The following is a 21,957-nucleotide window of genomic DNA, read 5'->3' on the forward strand; positions in this document are numbered from 1 at the left end:
TAAAATGGCCACAACTAATACAGCTAGTTGAGATGAAATTCAGTCCGAACTGCAGCTCATACCAATTCCTGCTGGTCACAAATAAAGTGGATTTTCAAACCTGATTAATATTTTAATTGTGGAAAGCAGAGACAATTCGATGCACTTTTGTAATGTTTGCTAATGAGTGAAAGATATGCCATGTAATAGAAAGGGTAGGTTTTATGACTTCTCTATCTCCATTTCTGGGGATAGGCTGTCAACCAATATCCACTGTAAACCCACCAACTCCCACAGCTACCTTGATTAAACTTCCTCCCACCCCGTTTCCTGTAAGGACTCTATTCCCTTCTCCCAGTTTCTCCGTCTCCGTCACATCTGTTCTGATGATGCCACCTTCCACACCAGTGCTTCCAATATGTCTTCCTTTTTCCTCAACCGAGGATTCCCTTCCACTGTAGTTAACAGGGTCCTCGACCGTATCCATCCCATTTCCCGCACTACTGCCCTCACTCCTTTCCCCCCCCTCCCAGAACCCTTGTCCTCACCTTCCACCCCACCAGCCTCGGCATTGGGAGAACCTTCACCACACAGACTGCAGCGGTTCAAGAAGGCGGCTCACCATCACCTTCTCAAGAGAAATTAGGGATGGGCAATAAATGCTGGCCTTGCCAGCAACGCCCACATCCCATGAACGCATTTTAAAAAAATTCAACATATCATTCTCTGCCATTTCCGCCACCTCCAGTGCGATGCCACCACCAAACACATCTTCGCCTCCCCTCCCCTTTCAGCATTCCGAAGGGACTGCTCCCTCCGTGACACCCTGGTTCACTCTTCCATCACCCCCAACACCCGGTCTCCTCACCCAGGCACCTTCCCGTGCGAGCGCAGGAGATGCAACACCTGCCCTTTCACCTCCTCCCCTCCACAGTTCAGGGCCCCAAACACTCCTTCCAGGTTAAACAGTGACTTACTTGTACTTCTATCAATTTAGTAGACTGTATTCGCTGCTCACGATGCGGTCTCCTCTACACTGCGGAGACCAAACGCAGATTAGGTGATCGTTTTGCTGAACACCTCTGCTCAGTCCACAAGCGTAACGCTGACCTGCCAGTTGCTTGCCATTTTAATTCCCTGTCCCACTCCCACTCTGACCTCTCTGTCCTCGGCCTCTTACACTGTTCCAATGAAGCTCAATGGAAGCTCGAGGGACAGCACCTCATCTTTTGATTAGGCACTTTACAACCTTCTGGACTCAACACTGATTTCAATAACTTCAGATCATAACCACTGCTGGTAATGGTTCTACTGTTGCCATTTACAGCTCCACTAGACCCATCTTTTGTTTGTTTACTTGTCCCATTACCCACCCTCCTTGCCCTGCACCATCATCCCTTTTGTCATTTAATCACTCCTGCCCTCCAACCTATCAGAGACCTTCCCTTTTGTTTTTGCCTCCCCTCCCCTTCCTCCAACCCACTTTCTCTGGCTCTGTACTTGCTTAAAAACTGTCCAATCTTCAACTTCTTCCAGTTCTAACGAAGAGTCATTGACCTGAAACGTTAACTCTGTTTCTTTCTCCACAGATGCTGCCTGACGTGCTGAGTATTTCCAGCATTTTCTGGTTTTATTTTAGGTTTTATGAAATTGCGCTCCTAGTCCGGAGCTTCGGGCCAGGAGTACATATGGGGAATTTAGGCAGGGAGATCAGTGGGCCTCACAGAATTTTCCATCCATTAACCTAAATAAAGAGAAAATCCAACGGGGCCCACTGACCTCCCCATCCAAAATCCCGGTACATATTCCTGATGCATGAAGCTCTGCGTGGGAATACAAATTCATAAAATTTACAATACAATTGAAAATAAAGCCACAGTTATATACATTAAAAAAATCTGTAACACATATGACTTGAAGATGAATATAACAGCAGTTCAGTGAACATTCAGCAGAACTGTGACCATGCTTTCTGTTATTGCAAAGTTATTAAGCATGTTTCAAACCCTAAACAATTTCAGGTGTTGCACACTACATAGTTATCATCTGGAATGTTAATGTAAAACTGTGCCAAAGAAAGCTAAACTTTTCCTGCAAATGCATCATTTCAAACTTGATTGTTGAAGAGTGATTATCTTTAATGATGGATGTTACATGTATTATTCAATTGTGAGATCTTGCAACAGCATTGACAAAAAGAATTACGTAACAAAATGATATTTAGCCACTAGGTGGAGATAAAGTTACATATTTTGAACGATGAGGCAGCAAGAAGTTTTCTTTTGAAATCATGCATTTTTTAGGAAGGAGAACCTAAAAGTATCAGATTAATTATTGCAAGGGATACCTCTAAAATATTTGGCTTACATTTGCTGGCCCAGCACTGAAGACACTTTTACACCCCTGTAGAGATTGGGGGGCGGTGGTGGGAATGCGGTGGTAACAAGCTCAAGCTTGAAACTGTTACTGTGTTTCACCTCACCATCCAGCCTCTGATCAACTGGTACACAATGTACTACTATTAGAATGATGAGGAAGTTTTAGGATTGCCTCCTTAGTCTCTCAGCTGTTGGAGAATGAATGGAAGTGGGGACCCATATGAGAAAAAAGATCGGGGCATGGTCGGGGGTGGGGGGGTGCAAAATAGTGTTCGTTAAAGATGTGTGAAATCTGTAATCACTCGAAACGTTGAGGTTTGCTTCAATATAATTCATTTCCTGGCAGCCTAAAATGAGTATTACTGGCAGATTTATTGTTGCCACATTACTCAACAAGAATACTGTTCTTCATTCTAATTGATTGTTTTCACTCACAATAAGTCTAGAAATAATAATGCAAAAAAAAAACACTAATAAAAAGAATAATTTCACATATTCAAGCAGGTAAGAATTCCTCTGGTTGCTCTGTGTAAGTACGTCGGTGTTCACTATTTCAAGTGAAATCATAAGCACAATTTAAAATAATCAGCTTACGATTCAACAGAGGAAATCTTCACAAATACTTCAATTATTTTGCTACACAGAGTGGCCAGAGAAATGTTATTCTGAAGTTTTCATTAATGGGCTGAAGTTTGGGAAATGGTCATGGATAAAATTCATCACAATTCAACATCCTTAGAAACAGTCATAAGGATTGGGGAATTGGAAAGGCCATACCCATTCAGCTGTGTGAATTTTCTGAGGTTAATGTAGTGTCACAGTAGTGTAGGGAGTGCTCTGCATTGTATATGACCAATATCTGATCAGGGAGTGCTTGATGCTCTCAATGGAAGGTGGCAATGTGGAAAAATGTCCAACTCACATACACTCCTTACTTTGAAAGGTGCAAAATGCCCTGAAAACTCATGAAAAAGAACCGCACGTTATGCTGATGACTCCACTTGTACTGTCTTTTTCAAACATTTTTCTTTTTCCCATCACCAGTTTTCTTTCTTCTTTCCTGAAGATGTTGATTCATTGCTGAGCTATAGTTCCATGGTCACTCTGCCACACCTTGCTGAATTGGCCATTGTTCATTCAGTGAGTATCAGCAGGCTACTTGATAATAACGGGGGAAGAGGGGCTTCTCAGCCAAGCTGGATCCTGCCCCCCATCTAACATCAACTCACAAGCACTTCCAGTACAGGTCTCTGGATTGCAATCAGGAGTGGAAAGCTCGACTAATTTTTCCTTCCTTAACCCAATGGACACTGTAGCCAATTGTAGTGTCATTACCACTGCCGGGATGAGATCAGCTAACTCCGCACAGACAGCGGATTGAACCTTTCTGATCTGTTTGACTCGGCTCGTCTCAGGATGAACTTGCTGAACCATCAGGGGAAAGTCCTTCTATCCATCTCTGATTGAATGATTCCAATCTACCTTAAGGGTTGATTCCCAACCCCAACCAATTCCAAGATGCTCCTGGTGCAGAGCAGCACTCCCAGGGAGCACTGGTCAGGATACTGCAGGCCGACATTGCTTAAGTTATCGATGTGATTTTCTGATTAACATTCCCTGTGAGTGCCACACCTCACTCGGAGCATCTGATTAGAGAATCACCCCTTTCGTTCTTACCCAATACTGCTGCCATTATGTTCAATCATTCAGTTAGTGACAACAAGATGGTATCCTTATTAACAAGATTATATCATCAAGGCATTGCATGGCAACAACCAATCAGAAATGTCCTGATAATACACACAAGAATTTGTGCGCTTACTCTATGCACCTCTGCTTTATGCGTTGGGTCACAAAATTATTTACTGATACAAAGAAAGCCAGTAGAGTAATGGTTTAGACACTGTACCTCAGTCTGGGGGAGGGGGTGAAGGTTCCCACTTCGGGGAAAATATGACATTCTTTCCATCTCACCCCACGGTAAGAGTGCTTCCTCTTGGCTAAGCAATGGAGTGGCATTCAAGTGAGAAGCATCAGTGGGGTCTGCAGCCTTTTTACTCACCCTCCTAGCAGGAGAAGGATGCATGGAGGTGAGAGACTAAAGTGAAGGAATAAAAAGACAAAAGCAGGAAAAATATAAGTAAATGAAAAGAACATCCATTGTGGAACGGGGATGACATTAATAAGTTCTAGGTGTTACTAACCTACAATTATAAATAACTATATAATAGCATAACTGGAATTTCTACCAAAGTGACATCACCTTTTCGGGCTACATTGATCAGCAGTTAACCAAGTGACAAGCTAAACTAACATCACCCTGTTTATGGTCTGACCTTCGGGGAAGCCCCAACCATACTCTTTTTTAAATTCTGAACCATTGTGTAATTTACCTTTTCAGCTGATATTATACTCATTAATTTGCTCAGGATGTAGGACACAATAGGTTTTTCCAACATTTCTGCAATTTTGTTGCACCATTCTAAGGATGATGATTAATGCGTTGGATTAGACTGTCAGATGATAGCTATGATTAATCCTGAACTTTTGTTGAAACTTTGTCTGGTGGTGGGGTAGTGGGACGGGGGAGAGTGAAGCCATTGAATGAAGTGACTGGTGCTTTTTGCAGATATGTGGCTGCAAAGCACAGCAATGTGACACATAATTTTTGTTACGAATCTTTACTTCTGGTCATGCATGATTCCTGGTTACCAAAATGGTGGTGTCATAACAGATAATCAATTTGTTGATTGATTACTTTCCTCCTGAACAGAGATTGGTAATGTGTTTAATTGACGGCCACTTTTCTTCCAGGAATGCCCACCTTGAAAAAATTCAGTTCTTCTCTCCGACAGGATTTCAGTTTGTCTCTTTTACCTTGTTCACCTTCACTGCTTTCTGTTTTACCTTCTCGTGTTTGATCAGGTTTTTTCTAAAACTCGCTTTCACAGCCACATCTCTTTCCTCAGCAACTGTCTCCGGCTCAGACTTATTCCATGTGATTTCCAACTTAAGTTCCACCCTCATGTTTTGGATCCACCCATGATTACAGGTATCTCCATGATATTCAGCGTTCCTCGAACCACCGCTCTCACCGCTTCCTGAGATCCACACTCGACGTCGCTGCATGCACACTCTCAACCTCTGTTTCCAGCAGCACCGATTCACTCTATCTCAGAGTTGTCCTGTTCCACACTTCCATTTCATCCTTCGCCTCATCCGGCACTTTAACAAAAAAACTTTATTTCTCTGTCCTCGGCCTCCTACACCGTTCTAATGAAGCTAAACGGAAGCTCAAGGAACAGCACATCATCTTTCGACTAGGCACTTTCCAACCGTTCAAACTCAACATTGATTTCAATAACTTCAGATCATAACCACTGCTCGCATTTTTTCAGACAGCAGGTGCTGGTAATGGTTCTGCTGTTACAATTACAGCTCCTCTGGACCCATCTTTTATTTCTTTAATTGTCCCAATATCACCTTCCTTGCCTTCCACCATCATCCCTTTTGTCATTTAATCACTCCTGCCCTCCACCCTATCACAGACCTTCCCTTTTGTTCTTTCCTCCCCTCCCCTTTCCCTTCCCCCCGATCCCCTTTTACCTGGCTCTGTACTTGATTAAAAATTGTTAAATCTTTAACTTCTTCCAGTTCTGATGAAAGGTCATCGACCTGAAACGTTAACTCTTTTTTTTTCCATAGATGCTGCCTGACTTGTTGAGTATTTTCAGCATTTTCCGTTTTTATTTCAGATTTCCAGCATCTGCAGTATTTTGCTTTTGATTGATAATGTGTGTAATCACTAGAGGCCACACTAAAACATGCAATTTATATTAAAAACTATTTTTCATCATATTTAATAATCCCTCCCATTATAAAGATAAAATATATAGCATACTGCCTTTGTAACACTGATACACCATACCTCTGACAAAACACACACGAGTGATTCCATCATTAACATAGAAACTATGTCAAAGATCCAAGCTTATGACACAATTTTTGCACAAGTTCTAAAGAAAAGGTCTTACAACTTTTCAATTATATTACTTGGCATGTATTTAAGTATTTGTTAAGGATCATCATTAATGTGAAAGATTAGTGACTGACTACAGTTGCCAACATATCTGTGGTTTTTGGAGAAACTTTCTCATAGTGATGGAGAATGAACAGTTGAACAGAATGAACACTACAACAGTGTCTGCTGCTACAAACAAACTGGTCTCATGTCAGTCAGTACTGATGCTCCACTTCACATATCAACTTCAAATGACTACTCATTGCTTGACTTTGCTGATGCTTCATCTATTATAAAAATGAAATGTAATACCAATGAATAAAAAAACACCAATTACTGATTAAGATGATTAAAGGATTTGATAGGGTAGATAGAGAGAAACTTTCCTCTGGTGGGGGAGTCCAGAACAAGGGGGCATAACCTTAAAATTAGAGCTAGGCTGTTCAGGGGTGATGTCAGAAAGCACTTCTTCACACAAAGGGCGGTGGAAATCTGTAACTCTCACCACCAAAAAGCTGTTGAGTCGAGGACAATTGAAAATTTCAAAACTGAGATTGATAGATTTTTTTTAGGCTAGGGTATTAAGGGCTATGGAACCAAGGTGGGTAGATGGAGTTAAGATACAGATCAGCTATGATCTAACTGAATGGTGGAACAGGCTCAAGGGGTTGAATGGCCTACTCCTATTCCTATGTTCCTATGTTGGACTTTAAATTGGGAAACTACTGTACTTTGTTTGTATTCCCACTTACTGCTAAGTATCTTCTGATCAAGTACTGCCTTTTTTATAAAGTGGGCTGCAATAAGGTACAGTTTTTACTGTATGATGTCTCTCGTCATTAGCATAAATGTAAAAATGTGCTGAAGTACAACACATTTGCATCGTGTGAGCTTATTACTGTGCCTTGCACAGAGTAGACACAGGCTGAATTCAGTCATATATAACGCAGCTTGGCCTACAACCAGTTTGTTGGGCTACCAAGCAGATGTGCAGGTTATCCAACTGGTACAAAATGGAATTTTTACTCTCGGCACATTCATAAGGGCCTGTATCTGAGCGCACATGTGTGCGTAAAGTGAACAACAGCTAGAGCACATGACCTGTGTGGGTGAAACCTGTTAAAACACAAGCTTAACGGAATAAAACAGTTAAGTTTGGACTTCAAAGAAAAACACAAGCATTAGTCAGATATAGAGATGATAATTTTTTGTGTTTGTGTTACTGGTGGGGAGCCTTGCAGGTCGGGAAATTACAGCAATGCCACCCATGACTTCATAGTACCACAATATGTTACAGCACAGGAGGAGGCCATTTGGCCCATCGTGCTAAAAAATGTTTCCTCATGTCGCCTATGGCTCTTCTGCCAATCACCTTAAATCTGTGTCCCCTGGTTACCGACCCTTCTGCCACTGAAAACAGTTTATCCTTATTTACACTACCAAAACCGTTTATGATTTTGAACACCTCTATCAAATCTCCTCTTAACCTTCTCTGCTCCAAGGAGAACAACCACTGCTTCTCCAGTCTCTCCTCATAACTGGAGTCCCTCATCCCTGACACCATTCTAGTAAATCTCTTCTGCACCCTCTCTAAGGCCTTGACATCCTTCCTAAATTGTGGTGCCCAGAATTGAAAACAATACTCCAGCTGAGGTCTAACCAGTGTTTTGTAAAGGTTTAGCATAACTTCCTTGCCTTTGTATGCTATGCCTCTATTAATAAAGCCCAGGATCCCATATGCTTTTTTAACAGACTTTTCAACTTGTCCTGCCACCTTCAAAGATGTGTGTACATACACCCCCAGGTCTCAAAATTGTACCATTTAGTTTATATTGCTTCTCCTCATTCTTCCTACCAAAATGTATCACTTCACACTTGTCTGCATTAAATTTCATCTGCCATGTGTCTGCCCATTTCACCAGTCTGTCTGTGCCCTCCTGAAGTCTGTTACTATCTTCCACACTGTTTACTACATTCCCGAGTTTCGTGTCATCTGAAAACTTTGGAAATTATATCCTGTATACCCAAGTCCAGACCATTAATATATATCAAAAAGGGCAGTGGTCCTAATACCGACCCTGGGGAACACCACTGTATACTTCCCTCCTGTCTGTAAAACCAATTTGGACTGCAAATGGATAAGGCTTCTGTCAATAGCATAAACTTGGAAAATCAACTCTAATATGTTAGCAAATAACAGACTTCTTGGAGAGATTCTGGAAAAGATTCCTACAAAAGCTAAAATGTAACTCTTTCTTCATATTGTTGTAACTATCCTCATCTGAGGCCTTTCTTTGCAATAATGATGAATAACATAGAGCCGGTTTTATGACTCTAATCCGCCGATGGGGAGCCTTGCTGGCAGTGCATTTCGGAAATTGAAGCAAGTGCTGCAAACAATTTTTCTGACAAATGATTGTAAACCGTGGGTCGCACACACCTGAAATTCCAATATGTGCAGCTGGCAGGCAAGGCTCCCCACTGGCAGGGAAGGCTCATAAAATTACCTCCTACCACAGCGCCCTGCGTGTCACAAGTGCATGGAGCGACGACTGAGGGAAATCTGCTTAAAAGCTTCTTTAAAGTTCCTTTTATTTTTGCTCATTGATTGACTGTGCTTCCTTATGACTTTGTTCTGATCTGAGATACTGCATTCTTTGGCGCACCGTTTTAATATTTATCTCCCTCCGCACCAGTCCTGATGCTCCTTGGTGACTGGTTCATAATGCAAAGATTATTTCTAATAATCTGTACGCCTTTTTAACAGCCTTCTCAACTTGTCCTGTCATCTTCAAAGACTTGTGTTCGTATACCCCCCCATCTCTCTGTTCCTGCACCCCCTTTAAAATTGTACCATTTAGTTTATATTGCCTCGCCTCATTCTTCCTATCAAAATGAATCACTTCATACTTCTCTGCGTTAGATTTCATCTGCCATGTGTCTGTCCACTTCACCAGTCTGTCTATGTCCTCCTGAAGTCTGTTACTGTCCTTCACATTTTTTACAACATCAACTGTATTTCCGAGTTTCGTGTCATCAGCAAACTTTGGAAATTATACCCTGTATACCCAAGTCCAGGTCATTAATATATATCAAAAAGATCAGTGGGCCTAATACTGACCCCTGGGGGACACCAGTCTGAAAAACAACCGTTCACCACTACTCTCTGCTTTTTGTCCCATAGCCAATTTCATATCCAGGCAACCACTGCCCCTTTAATCCCATAGGCTTCAATTTTGCTAACAAGTCTATTATATGGTCCTTTATCAAACTCCTTTTGAAAGTCCATATACACAACATCAACGGCACTATCCTCATCAACCCTCTCCATTACTTCATCAAAGAACGCAATCAAGTTAATCAAAAAAGATTTGTCTTTAATAAATCCATGCTGGCTTTCTTCTATTAGCCCATATTTTTCCAAGTGCCAATTAATTTTGTCCTCAATTATTGTCTCTAAAAGTTTCCCTACCACTGACGTTAAGCTGACTGGCCTATAGTTGCCGGGTTTATCCTGCTCCCCTTTTTTGAACAGGGGTGTAACATTTGCAATTCTCCAGTCCTCTGGCACTACTCCCATATCTAAGGAGGATTGGAAGATTGTGGCCAGAACCTCCACAATTTCCACCCTTACTTCCCTCAGCAACCTAGGATGTATCTTATCTGGACCAGGTGACTTTTCTATTTCGAGCGCTGCCAAACCTTCAAGTACCTCCTCTTTATTTTTATCCTATCCAATTTCTCTGCTACCTCCTCCTTTACTGTGACATTGGCAGCATCCTCTTCTTTTTATGAAGTCAGATGCAAAGTACTCATTTAGTATCTCAGCCATACCCTCTGCTTCCAAAAGAAAATCTCCTTCTTGGTCCCTAATTGGCCCTATCCTTCCTGTGACTATCCTTTTACTATTTATATGTTTATAAAAGACTTTTGGGTTCCCTTTTATGTTGCCCTCCAATCTATTCTCGCACACTCTCTTTGCCAATCTTATTTCCTTTCAGTTCTCCACCGTACATTTTGTATTCAGTTTGGTTCTCTACTGAATTATGAACCTGACATTTATCATAAACCTCCTTTTTCTGTTTCATTTTAATCTCTATAACTTTAGTTATCCAGGGAGCTCTAGCTTTGGAAGAGATGTTGGGTGAGTTCCAAATGCAGGTCTCACCCAGAATATACTCCATGGCTGATCTTCAGATGTGAAAGTTGGCCATAACAAAGGGTCAGAAGGAAATAAGTGAGTAAGGTACAGAGGAAAAGTTCCAGTTCCCACAGAGATAACAGCCCTGATTTGGCGTTAACGCAAGGCCTGATTTGAGAGATGATGTAAGCTGAAACGGACAGATTGTAGCTTTCTGAAAATAAATCGAGACAGGAATTATTCAACTGAATCTATCAATGTATAGTTTCTCCCCAATATAAACAAAAATCCAGGGTGAACTAGGTCAGGCCAAACCTGGAGTGTGTTAACTGGCTAACTTTATGTATACAAAAACAATTGGTTCAGAGACAAAGGTAACATTCACTGAGTACACAATGCTATACAATGCCATTGATTCATAAAGGACGGCAACTAGTAAGCATTCCCAGAGCAAAACTCAGTACCCATAAGACCACAGTACATTCAGCAAGAAACGTAGGTCCTCAAATTACACTGTGAGATAATAGAGTACGGATGTTCAATCTGTTCACCTGAAATTCCGCTTTCCATTATTTTACCATGCGCATTGACTACTTATTTTAAACAATTTAAAATATTAATATTTACTCTACTTTGCCTTGCTGGAAAGAAAGCAAGAGACATATACAGAGTCAGGACTATCCTAGCATTCTGCTAAAATAACAGAGAAGAAGTAGCTTAGGTAAGTGTTTGAAGCATTCGCATTCACTATTGCATAGTTGTAATCAGTGCCTGAAAAATCAGGAGCACCATGAATCAGGCATAATGACATCAGTATTTGATTCTCCAAATTATGCTCCTTTCAAGCGAGACTCTGCCAGGAACTATGGGGAAAGCCTTTTGTTAAAGTATAAGCCATATAGTTATAACAGAGGGCTTTTATTAGCTGTGCAAATACTGGGATATCCCACACTCTGTATATTTCTTGTTTTCTCTCCAGCAAGAGAAAACAGGAGTAAGTACTTAAAAATCCTATAGCCAAATAGCTGTGTAGATAGAATGAGAAATACAGAAAATGAAGGGCAGGAAAAGAGAAAGGGACGATGAAAGTCGCTTAAAGAACAGGAAAAAACCACTCTATCCCCTGCAGCTCAGGCTGAACTAGACACAATTTCAAAGTTATGCTTGACCATGAGCTGAGAGTCATCAGCAAAACAGCTGCCTGTGCCCCTACCTCACCCCACTGTCAAATTTGGAAACAAAAAGCTGGAATCAGTAAAAGTGACCATGAACCTGTCGGATTGTTGTAAAAACCCAAATGATTCACTAATGTCCTTTAGGGAAGGAAGTCTGCCGTCCTTACCCTGTCTGGCCTATATGTGACTTCAGTTCCACACCAACGTGGTTAACTATTAACTGCCCTCTGAAATGGCCTAGCAAGCTACTCAGTTGTATCAAACCACTACAATTGACTGCAGCAGTTGAAGAAAAGTGTCCACCACCACCTTCTCTGGGCAACCAAGGATGGGCAATAAATGCCGACCTTGCCAGCGACGCCCACATCCTGATAAGTCACCTCTCGGCTTGACTTCTCCAAAGACCCCCTCACCTGTTTCCTCGCACCTTCCGATACAAGCCCCAACTCATCCAAAACTCTACCACCCACATGTTATCCTACACTAAGTCCTGTTCACCAGACATATCCATCCTCGTTGACCATATGTTGCCTTCCTATTTCCCGATGCGTCAATTAAAAAAATCCTTAAACAAACAAATAAACCTTTTAAATATATTGGCGCTCCCTGTAAAGTGGTGGTCAAAGTGAGAGAAAATTAAATTGGTTTTGTGCAGGGCTCGAGAGCTCTATTGTAAAAATTTGCGTGTTGATGGCCCCAGTTTTGAAGGAAACCATTGTGGAGAAAAGAGAGTGCCCATAACATTGAAGGAACCATCGTTATACATCCAGTGCGATGGCTATTGCAGCGGCAGTAATATTTGGAAATGGGGAGGGATCGAGCGACAATGGCGGTATTCCTGAGAATATATATATATATATATATATATTCCTGAAATATATATATATATATATGAAACAAAAAATCTAAGCACAACAGCCTCAGGCTTTCTCAAAATATAATTGAGGCTCGTAGAGGACAGGGATGGAAAGGCTAGGTCCTGGGAGAGGCCCACAATAATGTAAAGAAAGCAGGCCACGGGAGAGCATAATAGGAAGGTTTAAGGGCCAAAACTTCAAATTCATTATCTTAACTTTCCAAATAAAAACTTAGAGGTGAGAATGTGTAAAACATTAAAAGGCCATGTAACTGCAATCACACCTGCTGTGTGGGACACCAGGCTGGGTGAATCCCTGACAGGCCAGGTGTGACACTCTTAACATTGAAACACCTACAGGAATACAGGAAGAACAAGCAGTGTTAGAGGGCAGGAGGATAACTGAATTGGATTAAGAAGGGGGAAGGAAGTAGTTGGGAGGGCGGAGGAAGGAGTGGGAGAGGAGAGGGAGCAGGGGCGGAGAGGGGGAGGGGAAGAGAGGGAGCGGGGAAGAGTGGGAGCGGGGTAGAAGAGAGACAGCGGGGAAGAGAGGGAGCAGAAGAGGAGAGAGGGAGCAGGGAAGAGAAGGAGCGGGGAAGAGAGGGAGCGGAGGAGAAGAGAGGGAGCGGGATGGAAGAGAGGGAGCGGGGTGGAAGAGAGGGAGCGGGGTGGAAGAGAGGGAGCGGAGGAGAAGAGAGGGAGCGGGGTGGAAGAGAGGGAGCGGGGTGGAAGAGAGGGAGCGGGGGCGAGAGGGAGCGGGGAAGAGAGGGAGCAGGGGAGAAGAGAAGAAGCGGGGAAGAGAGGCAGCGGGGGAGAAGAGAGGGATTGGGAAAGTGAGGGAGTGGGGAGGAGAGAGGGAGAAGAGAGGGAGCGGGGGAGGAGAGGCAGCGGGGGAGGAGAGGCAGCGGGGAGAGGGAGCGGGGGAGGAGAGAGGGAGCTGGGAAGAGAGAGGGAGCTGGGAAGAGAGAGGGAGCGGGGGAGGAGAGAGGGAGTGGGGGAGGAGAGAGGGAGTGGGGGAGAGAGAAGGAGTGGGGGAAAGAGGAGTGGGGGAAAGAGAATGGGGGAGGAGAGGGGGATTGGGGAAGAGAGAGGGAGCATGGGGGAAGGAGAGAGCAGGGAGAGAGAGGGAGCGTGGGAGAGAGAGGGAGCCTGGGAAAGAGAGGGAGCAGAGGAGAGAGGGAGCGGCGGAGGAGAGAGGGAGCGGGGGAGGAGAGGGGGAGCGGGGGAAGAGAGGGGGAGTGGAGAAGAGAGGGGGAGTGGGGAAGAGAGGGGAGTGGAGGTGGAGAGGGGGAGCATGGGAGAAGGAGGGAGCAGGGAGAGAGAGAGAGCGGGGGAAAGAGAGAGAGCGGGGGAAAGAGAGGGAGCGTGGGAGAGAGAAGGAGTGGGGAGAGAGAGGGGGAGTGGGAGAGAGAGAGGGGGAGTGGGAGAGAGAGGGAGCAGGGGAGAGAGGGAGGGAGGTAGAGAGAGGGAGCGTGGGAGAGAGTGAGCAGGGGAGAGAGAGGGAGCAGGGGAGGAGAGAGGGAGCAAGGACAGAGACAGGGAGCGGAGGAGAGAGAGAGAGCATGGGAGAGAGAGGGAGCGGGGAGAGAGAGGGGGGAAAGAGGGAGGGAGAGGGAGCGGGGGAGAGGGAACGTGGGAGAGAGACGGAGCAGGAGAAAGAGTAAGGAGGGAAAGAAGGAGCGGAGAGAAAGCGGAAAGAACTGTTCAGTGTGGGGGAGGGAGTTCCAATTAATGAAAGGCTGTTTATGGGGGAAGAGGGCGTTATCTGGAGGTTGCTCGGTTGGGGCGATGGCCCATTTCACAGGGAGCTAGTTGTACAGCTTTGCCATCTGCTGCACGGATAGGTGTAGCCAAATTGCCATGTAGGGATGATACTGCCAGTAGCAGTCATCATCACCCTGAACTTTTATACCTCTGATTCCAGGCTAGCATTGCAGTGTCAGCCATTGAGCTGCCCAAATAAATATTCATCAGGTGACTGATGCATTAGTCAGCATGGCCAAAACTTTCAGCTCCTTAAACACTGAAACGCAACAGCAGCAAGACACTCCTGTCTAATTCCACTGTGCTGCTGTATTTTCCAAAGAAAAGGGGTCATTGATGCCAGCTATGTGGCCATCCATTCAGCTGTTCCTGCTCCTCGTCACCTGTGTGCTCTGGTTCATCTCGTGTAACCTCCTCAAGCTCACTAATTGCATTCTCTCGGACATGTGTAGCTGTGCTATTGCTTGCAAATTTTTGTGAGAGACATAAGACGGTGTCTTGTTCTGAGTAACTGGCAGTGCCAGCAGGCTGCTCTTTCAGCCCTACAATGATAAAAAAGGAACAATTGTTAGAATAATGGCTACAAAACACATCTTTAAACAGAGCCAGCATTGCAAGATACAGTGCATGATATTTGCATGGTTGTATGCATGTCTGTGTGAGAAGGGGGACAAGACATAACAGCAGGATGGTCTTGGGACAGGCCTGTGATTACATCTTCCATTGCTCTTATATGCTTACCATGCCCTTACATGTAAAAATGTCCAGGATGGCCTTCTCCAAGAGAACCAAGCATTTGTGTTTTTTAAACCTTTCTCCAGTTCATGCCTGTTTCCTTGCATTATGTGCCATCTTGTGCAAGCAGAGAAGTAGCACTGAGATGTTGTAAGTTGAAGAGGAAGAGCACATACAGTGACAGACATATACCTAACCTGCAGCCCATTCTGCACGTCAGTAAGTGACCATGCATCATGCAGCTAGGTTGTGTCAAAACAGGATTTTATGTTTAAATCCCTTGGGAGGCTTTCAGTTGTGATCTGCTGAAGTACGGGTATACAGGAGGCGCACTGAAAGAGCTGTAAGATTGTGTGAAAGCTTGCCAATGGCCCAAAGTAAATGTGGAACATATTGGCAGGCAACATTTTATAGCATGCAACCTTGGTCATCTACATGGTAAATGATACTGTTGGGTAGCCTTACCTCACCAGATTTGGTCAAGTTTTCTGTCTTTTTCTGCATCTGTTCCCAGCTACTGCAGGTAGTTAACACTGTGCTGCCACCTCCTGCACTGCTGTCCACCTGCATGATGGGCCAAATGGCCTCCTTTTGTGCTGTACCATACTATGATGCCCTTGATTTTTAAATTAGACAACGCTCCTTGCACCCACTTCGTGCAGCAACATTTTCACTTCACCAGTTGGGTGCTCTGCCACTTACCCATGGACTCTGTTTCATACGTCCAAATAGGATTTGCCTTCCCTTGGTTTTTATCTCAGGCTTCTTTCCTTGTATACATCCTTTGCAAAGGTTGCCAAATATTTAAAATCAATTTTCAGCCTATATGAAAGATTAAATAATTACTTTCTCCCAGCTGTTGCTTTAAGTGAACACATCCCTTCAAATCTGATGCCTTGCAGAGTCTTCCTACTCCCCACCCTGTTGAACAAGTTCCCACCAACATGCAGAAACTAGGCCAGAAGCATAAATTATTTAAACTGTCCAACCTCACTAAACAGTACAAGTCAGACTTTGCAGCATTCACTAAGCACTTTCCTCACTATTCCTCTGCACCAGGACCAGAACATTTACTGTTATATTTTTACATTTATTTATTTCAAAAGGTGTCAAGTAAGGGGGGAACTGGGTGGCAATGTGAGCCCACAGTCCCATCATCTCTGTAACTGAAGTTCAAACCCAGCCCAGGCTGATGGGAGTTAGAATCTTTATTCTCTGATGGCTGTAAGAGTTCTAAAAGAAATGGATTTGGAAGTGGAATAATTCGGACTTGTGCAGTAGGGGTTGGTCTTCTGATAGTGGATTTAAGACACATTGTTGGGCTGAGCAGAGACAGTTTGCCACGCTGTACCTCAACTGGGAAAATTTACTACAGATAAAAGAGTATTGAAAAGTATTCCATTCTGCAGCTTTGACATCTTACACCTTGATGAACAGTAAATTTCACTAAGGAAAACGTATATTTAAAGCAAATAATTACACTGGCGTAATGGGAAGGTTACCCGAGTGATCATGACTAACTGGTAGACAATCGTCAATTATCAGCCCACGGTACTTGCCTCGAGGACTCTTGCAAAGCAGAGTTATACATTAATCAGTAATTTAATCAGCTACTGCTAGAGGAAAATTGTTGAATTGAAACTAGAAAGATACAGAATAAGATTGGAACAAAAGCAATTATTGTTATTGACTGGACAATTTACAAAGATGACTGCAGATGTGTAACATAATCTCATCACCGGGTTAAGAGCCCACAGCAGATTCAGAGAAGATGCCATACCGATGCCATAAGCTAAGAAATAAGGGATAATCTATAAAAATACTGTTCTGCTCAATAACAGTCTATATCTCATCACAGATAGTGACTGCAGTTTAAAGGTGAAGTACCGTCTATTGAATACAAAATGTCAAATTTGGTTGTTACTCATTATATAATTTAGTACCACATCTAAAAACTAAAGATTAAATATGTGCCCTGGCTTGAAATTCCTGCAGGTCCACACTACTGTAGTACTCACCCAGGCTCAAGCCCAGGAATGTCAGTAAACGTTCTTTACAGAGCGCTTTGCGAAAAGAAGTAAGCTCTTCATGGCTCAGGGTGTTCTATCAAAACCCACATTACATTTTCATCAAATACAGTCATAATGAAAAAGATATTTGACAGATACAATTTATGGGAAACTAGCCAAAAACTTGTCTTCAAACATTTAACGAGTGAGCTCCATTATTGTTCAGCTTGGTAAATTCATTGAGTTACAGAGCCACAGAGTTCAGGAAAGTCCAAGGTTTGATCCCCAGTTTGGGCCAAGTTAGTTGATCTCAGCTGGGTCAGCAGTTAAAACACTACAAGTAGCTTCAGTACTTGTGGACTTGCAAAGGGGGAGGGAAATCAGAAAGGCTTCCCACTTCTGATTGCTCTCCATTGGCTTCTATGGAAAAGTGCACTTGTGAGCATGCTGGGTGAAGACAGGACTGGCCTGAGTTGTGATGCCCCCTCAATGCTTGAATACATGCCAATACTCACTAAGGTAGATTTATGAGTCTACATCTACAGTGAGATACCTGACCTGCCTCAAGCAGAGATTGGAAAATCGGGGGTGTGCTGCCCATGTTGTCCGCTCGTTGAATTCAATGGATGGAAAATTACAGGCAATATAGCCACGATTTTTGAATATGCGTTCATGGAAGGCAAGGTACCTTGCCATGGATAGGGATTTATAAAATCTACCCTACTGTCTAGGTCACACAGGAAAGATGACCAGTGGCTGTGGAATTGTACACCAGCATGAATCAGTAGGGCATATTTTCATAAAGAGTGCACATTGGGCAGGTGGTGGGCAAAGCAATTACACAGCCACAATCACATGGCATGGCACTAGCAAAAAGGCCGAACCATTTTCATGGTCAGGCCTCATTTGAATGCGATTGGAAGCTGCCAGTGCTCAACGTATGCTGATAGGCAGCTCATCGTTCTTTGGGTGTGGGAAATCTGGTTGCTCCTCCATGAAGCTGAGCCAGAAATAAGCTTTTAATGGGGGGGGGGGGGGGGAAGGGGTGGGCAGCATCCATGCTCCTCCTGGACCCACAAGAATCAGTGCTACAGGTTTGTTTTTGGTACAGCTGGTTAGGCCGCTCTTTGTCCAGTACCAATAGACCAGTGCATGTTCCAATTATTGGTACCTGAAAATTGTGACAGGGTCCTTCAACTGGGGTAGGACTCCAATTTAAATATTGAAATAAGGCTCCCAGTTGTTTCAAGGACGTCTTGCCACCCATTTTGAGGCCTGCCTGAAAACTGATTTGGGCAGACCTCAGGCGCCAGTGGACAGTAGTTTAAATAAAAATGTTGTTCGCCCACTGCCCTGATTTCCAGCATGAATGAGGCATTAGGCAGATGGAAGTCGTCCCCAATGTGTCTTTAGGAGCAAAGGCGGAAAATAAAATTGGAGGGAAATTTTTTTTCGGAGTTAACTAATCTACTAATGAATAAATGGGTGATGACATATTTTTGTTTAAGTGTTTACGTTTCAAAACACATGCCCTTTTTGATTAACTTGTGCCATTGCTTTTATTCTGCATGGTTCGTTCTCACAGCTGTTGCTAATCGGTGTTACAATATGGTCTGTTTTAAACAAAATTATGTCATTTTGCTTTGGCAAGGCTTTGAGAAAACGCAGAGGTCATTACTTACTAGGGGCCTCCTCAAATCTAACATAACATTTCTGCTTTTTCTCAGTGGTTTGACATGGTGAACATTCCGTCAGAGAATATTAACTGATTGAGATTTTTACGACTCTTTTGAGAGCTGACTAAATTTGTTTCTGGTTTCTTAGGTCCTGCCTGGATAATCTAACCTTTGAAAAAGAAATGAATGTGTCTCATGGGGTCTTGCCTCCTTCAGCTGGGAGTGTGTTGAGTGAGCTGACTTATGCAATGTTGTGATTACAATCCTCTTCTGACTCAGCCAACAGAAGGAGTGTTGGCTGCAGAGCAAGATGACCAATGTCCCACTCGGCAGCCCGACAGTGACATCCTAACATGATCACATGTGGCTGAGGGAGTTGGGACTTGAACCGATGACAGTACAGGCAAGATTTTACAACTAAGCACATGACTGAAGCGCAGATTGTTGGTGCATCTCGTGTCATTCTTTTCGTGTTGATTAAATCTTTGCAGCTTTTAAACTATCCAGGTTTTCTGCCAAATGTCCTCAGAATCTTATGCTGAATATTGCAAGCAGAATAACAGAAAAGTAGCAAAAATCAGAGTGTTCAGGATTATTCAAATAAACCATGCAGTTGTAATTTTTTGTAGTTTAATTTTAGCACAAACAAGGGGGCTAAAATCCCCCCAAGTGATAAATTTGGTGGAAAGTCAGCGCAAAATAAAATTTTATACTCGCTGCTATTCTTCACCAAAATTAGTGACGGGGAATTTCACCCAAAAGTGGTCTTGTAGTTAACATTCTATGATTAGCCCTACTGCTAAGATGATATATGAATTCCCTGTTGCCGAGTCAGTATCATAATGAATCATGTCTTGTTACTAAAATAACGATGTCATGGCCCTGTTAGAAGTTGCTGTAACTGCTGCTCTTATATATATTTTCAACTGTAAAGTTAAAGAAAATATTTTTTACTTAACTGTTACTGTTTACAATACAGGTTGGTAAAAGATTTTTTTAAAGTTTATGCTCAGAGGAAAATATACCCCGTGGTGTTCTAGCAATAACAGACAAGTAGCATAAGTTAAACAACAGCTTCTAAATGCAAGTCCTCACAGCGCCTGAATTGTAAACAACACTTTTTATTTGTATTAATATATCAATTTACCAGAATTTCATCTGTTTAGGTGAGATGTAACAGCTGCTATCAATCTCAATTACCAACAACCACAAACATAACCAAGGCCCACTAAAAGACTTGCAGTACTGGAAGAGTTAATATGAATGATGGACATCTGGAAAGCAAACTATTTTGCCTACTTGCCTTGATCAGATAAGGCACAGGGCAGCGGAATGTTTGTTTTTGTCAATACATTTACTAGAATTAGACTTACATTCTCAATCATCTCAGTCCTAGATTTCCAATTTGTTTGTGTTTGCCTGAGAACAAAAGTGTAGACATCATTAATTGGCAGTGAATTGCTTGGCTTTTTTGGAGTTTAATTCAACATAACCAGCATATATAACCAGGGATATATATAAAGTTCTGCTGTGTTGTTTAAGTATAGTGTATGTTGTAGTTTTGTAATATTTGGGTGTCATGAGGTAGATTATTGTACTTCTACTTACTGAAAATATTTTTGAAAAAACAATTTACCCATTTGCTCCCTTTAATACCATTAGTCTCCCTGCAGCCTTGTTCAGCTAGCAGGGCTGAACAGTTTGACTTGCAGACTGCTGCTCCACAATACTCAGTGTTGCTTTATCTTTGACTGAAAAGCTAACATTTACAGTGCCGTGAGCTAACTACATCAGTTTTCCCTTTCCCCATTCTTTACAGCTTTCCCAGTAATGTTGAATTTAGCCAGTCGGCTTGAGAAGTGGCAAAGCATGCTCCCAAAAAGGTGGCAAATTTGAGTGACAGACAGCTTTGCACTTGAACTCATGACCAGCTGCTCGTGAGGCACTGCTGCTATTTGTGCTGCGGTGTTTGTTCAAAAAATTATTTCCCACTAAAGGTTCATCACGTCCTCCTCTAATAGCCTTCTTCATGACTATAATTAACATTCTATAACCAGCCAAGAGGAAGTACAACTTTTCAGTTTTTCTTCCTCTCCAAAGATAAAACTCAACACTTTTCATTGAATCATACAGTAAGGAGGTCATTCAGCCCATTGTGTCTGTGCTGGGTCTTTGAAAGAGCTATCCAATTAGTCCCACTCCCCTTTTCCCATATCCCTGCAAAATTCTCCTTTTCAAATATATATACAATTCCCTCTTGAAAGTTACCATTAAAGCTGCTTCCACCACCCTTTCAAGCAGTACATTCCAGGTCACAACAACTCGCTGCATAAAAAAAATTCTCCTCATCTCCCCTCTGGTTCTTTTGTCAATTACCTTAATTTGGTGCCCTCTGGTTACTGACCCTCCTGCCAGTGGAAACTGTTTCTCCTTATTTAATCTATCAAAACCCTTCATAATTATGAACACCTCTATTAAATCTCCTCTTAACTTTCACTGCTCTACGAACATAAAAACATCTGAAATTGACGGGCAGTAAAATTCCAGCTGGCCCATCAAGCCTGCCCCAAGGCTCTAAGGAGAACGACCCCAGTTTCTCCAGATTACTGAAGTCCCTCATCCCTGGTACCATTCTCGTAAATCTCCTCTGCACTCTCTCCAAGGCCTTGGCATCCTTCCGAAAGTGTGGTGCCCAGAATTGAGCACAATACTCCAGCAGAGGCCTAACCAGTGATTTATAAAGGTTCAGCATAACTTCCTTGCTTTTGTACACTATGCCATTATTTATAAAGCCAAGGATCCTGTATGCTTTTTAACAGCCTTAGCAGCTTGTCCTGCCACCTTCAAAGACTTTTTGAACAACATTCAACCAAATGGAATGGTGAGAGTTGCTTAAATGAAGCAAACTGAGATGAATATGAACAACTGGCCATCCTGAGGTTTGAAGAGAACATTTTCTTCTTCACTGTTGAGCATTCAACTGCTTGAACAACAAAGCCATATTGAAGATTAAGGAATAAATCTTATGTGGTTGGTATCAGCATGTAGCTCAGGCTGGATAAATCGATCAAGTTACATAAAACATTTTAGCAGTCTGCTGTAATGGTGTGATAATGTCAAAGTGTAAGCTTCACACTCCTGGGGCCCGATATTAGCACCCGCTATCGGGTGCGTTCCTGGCGGGGGGGGGTCTCTGAAAATCGGGGAATCCCGGAGCAGGTCG

The 21,957-nt window shown here is 42.9% G+C and overlaps 1 protein-coding gene across 17 annotated transcripts in view; it reads right to left on the minus strand.

Moving 5' to 3' along the window:
* The window catches only part of dnmt3ab (DNA (cytosine-5-)-methyltransferase 3 alpha b), a 495,665-nt gene that overhangs the window by 132,318 nt on the left and 341,390 nt on the right, over positions 1-21,957 (minus strand). For 14 of the 17 annotated variants that reach the window (XM_067984389.1, XM_067984385.1, XM_067984388.1 and 11 more), the window contains one exon: positions 4,267-4,455. The exons of the other annotated variants lie outside the window; for them this stretch is intronic. In XM_067984389.1, coding sequence (XP_067840490.1) covers positions 4,267-4,455 — 189 coding nt within the window. The remainder of the gene's footprint in view (positions 1-4,266; positions 4,456-21,957) is intronic. 17 annotated transcript variants of the gene reach the window in all.

This window comes from Heptranchias perlo, chromosome 5 (assembly GCF_035084215.1).
Source record: "Heptranchias perlo isolate sHepPer1 chromosome 5, sHepPer1.hap1, whole genome shotgun sequence".
Taxonomy (NCBI): domain Eukaryota; kingdom Metazoa; phylum Chordata; class Chondrichthyes; order Hexanchiformes; family Hexanchidae; genus Heptranchias; species Heptranchias perlo.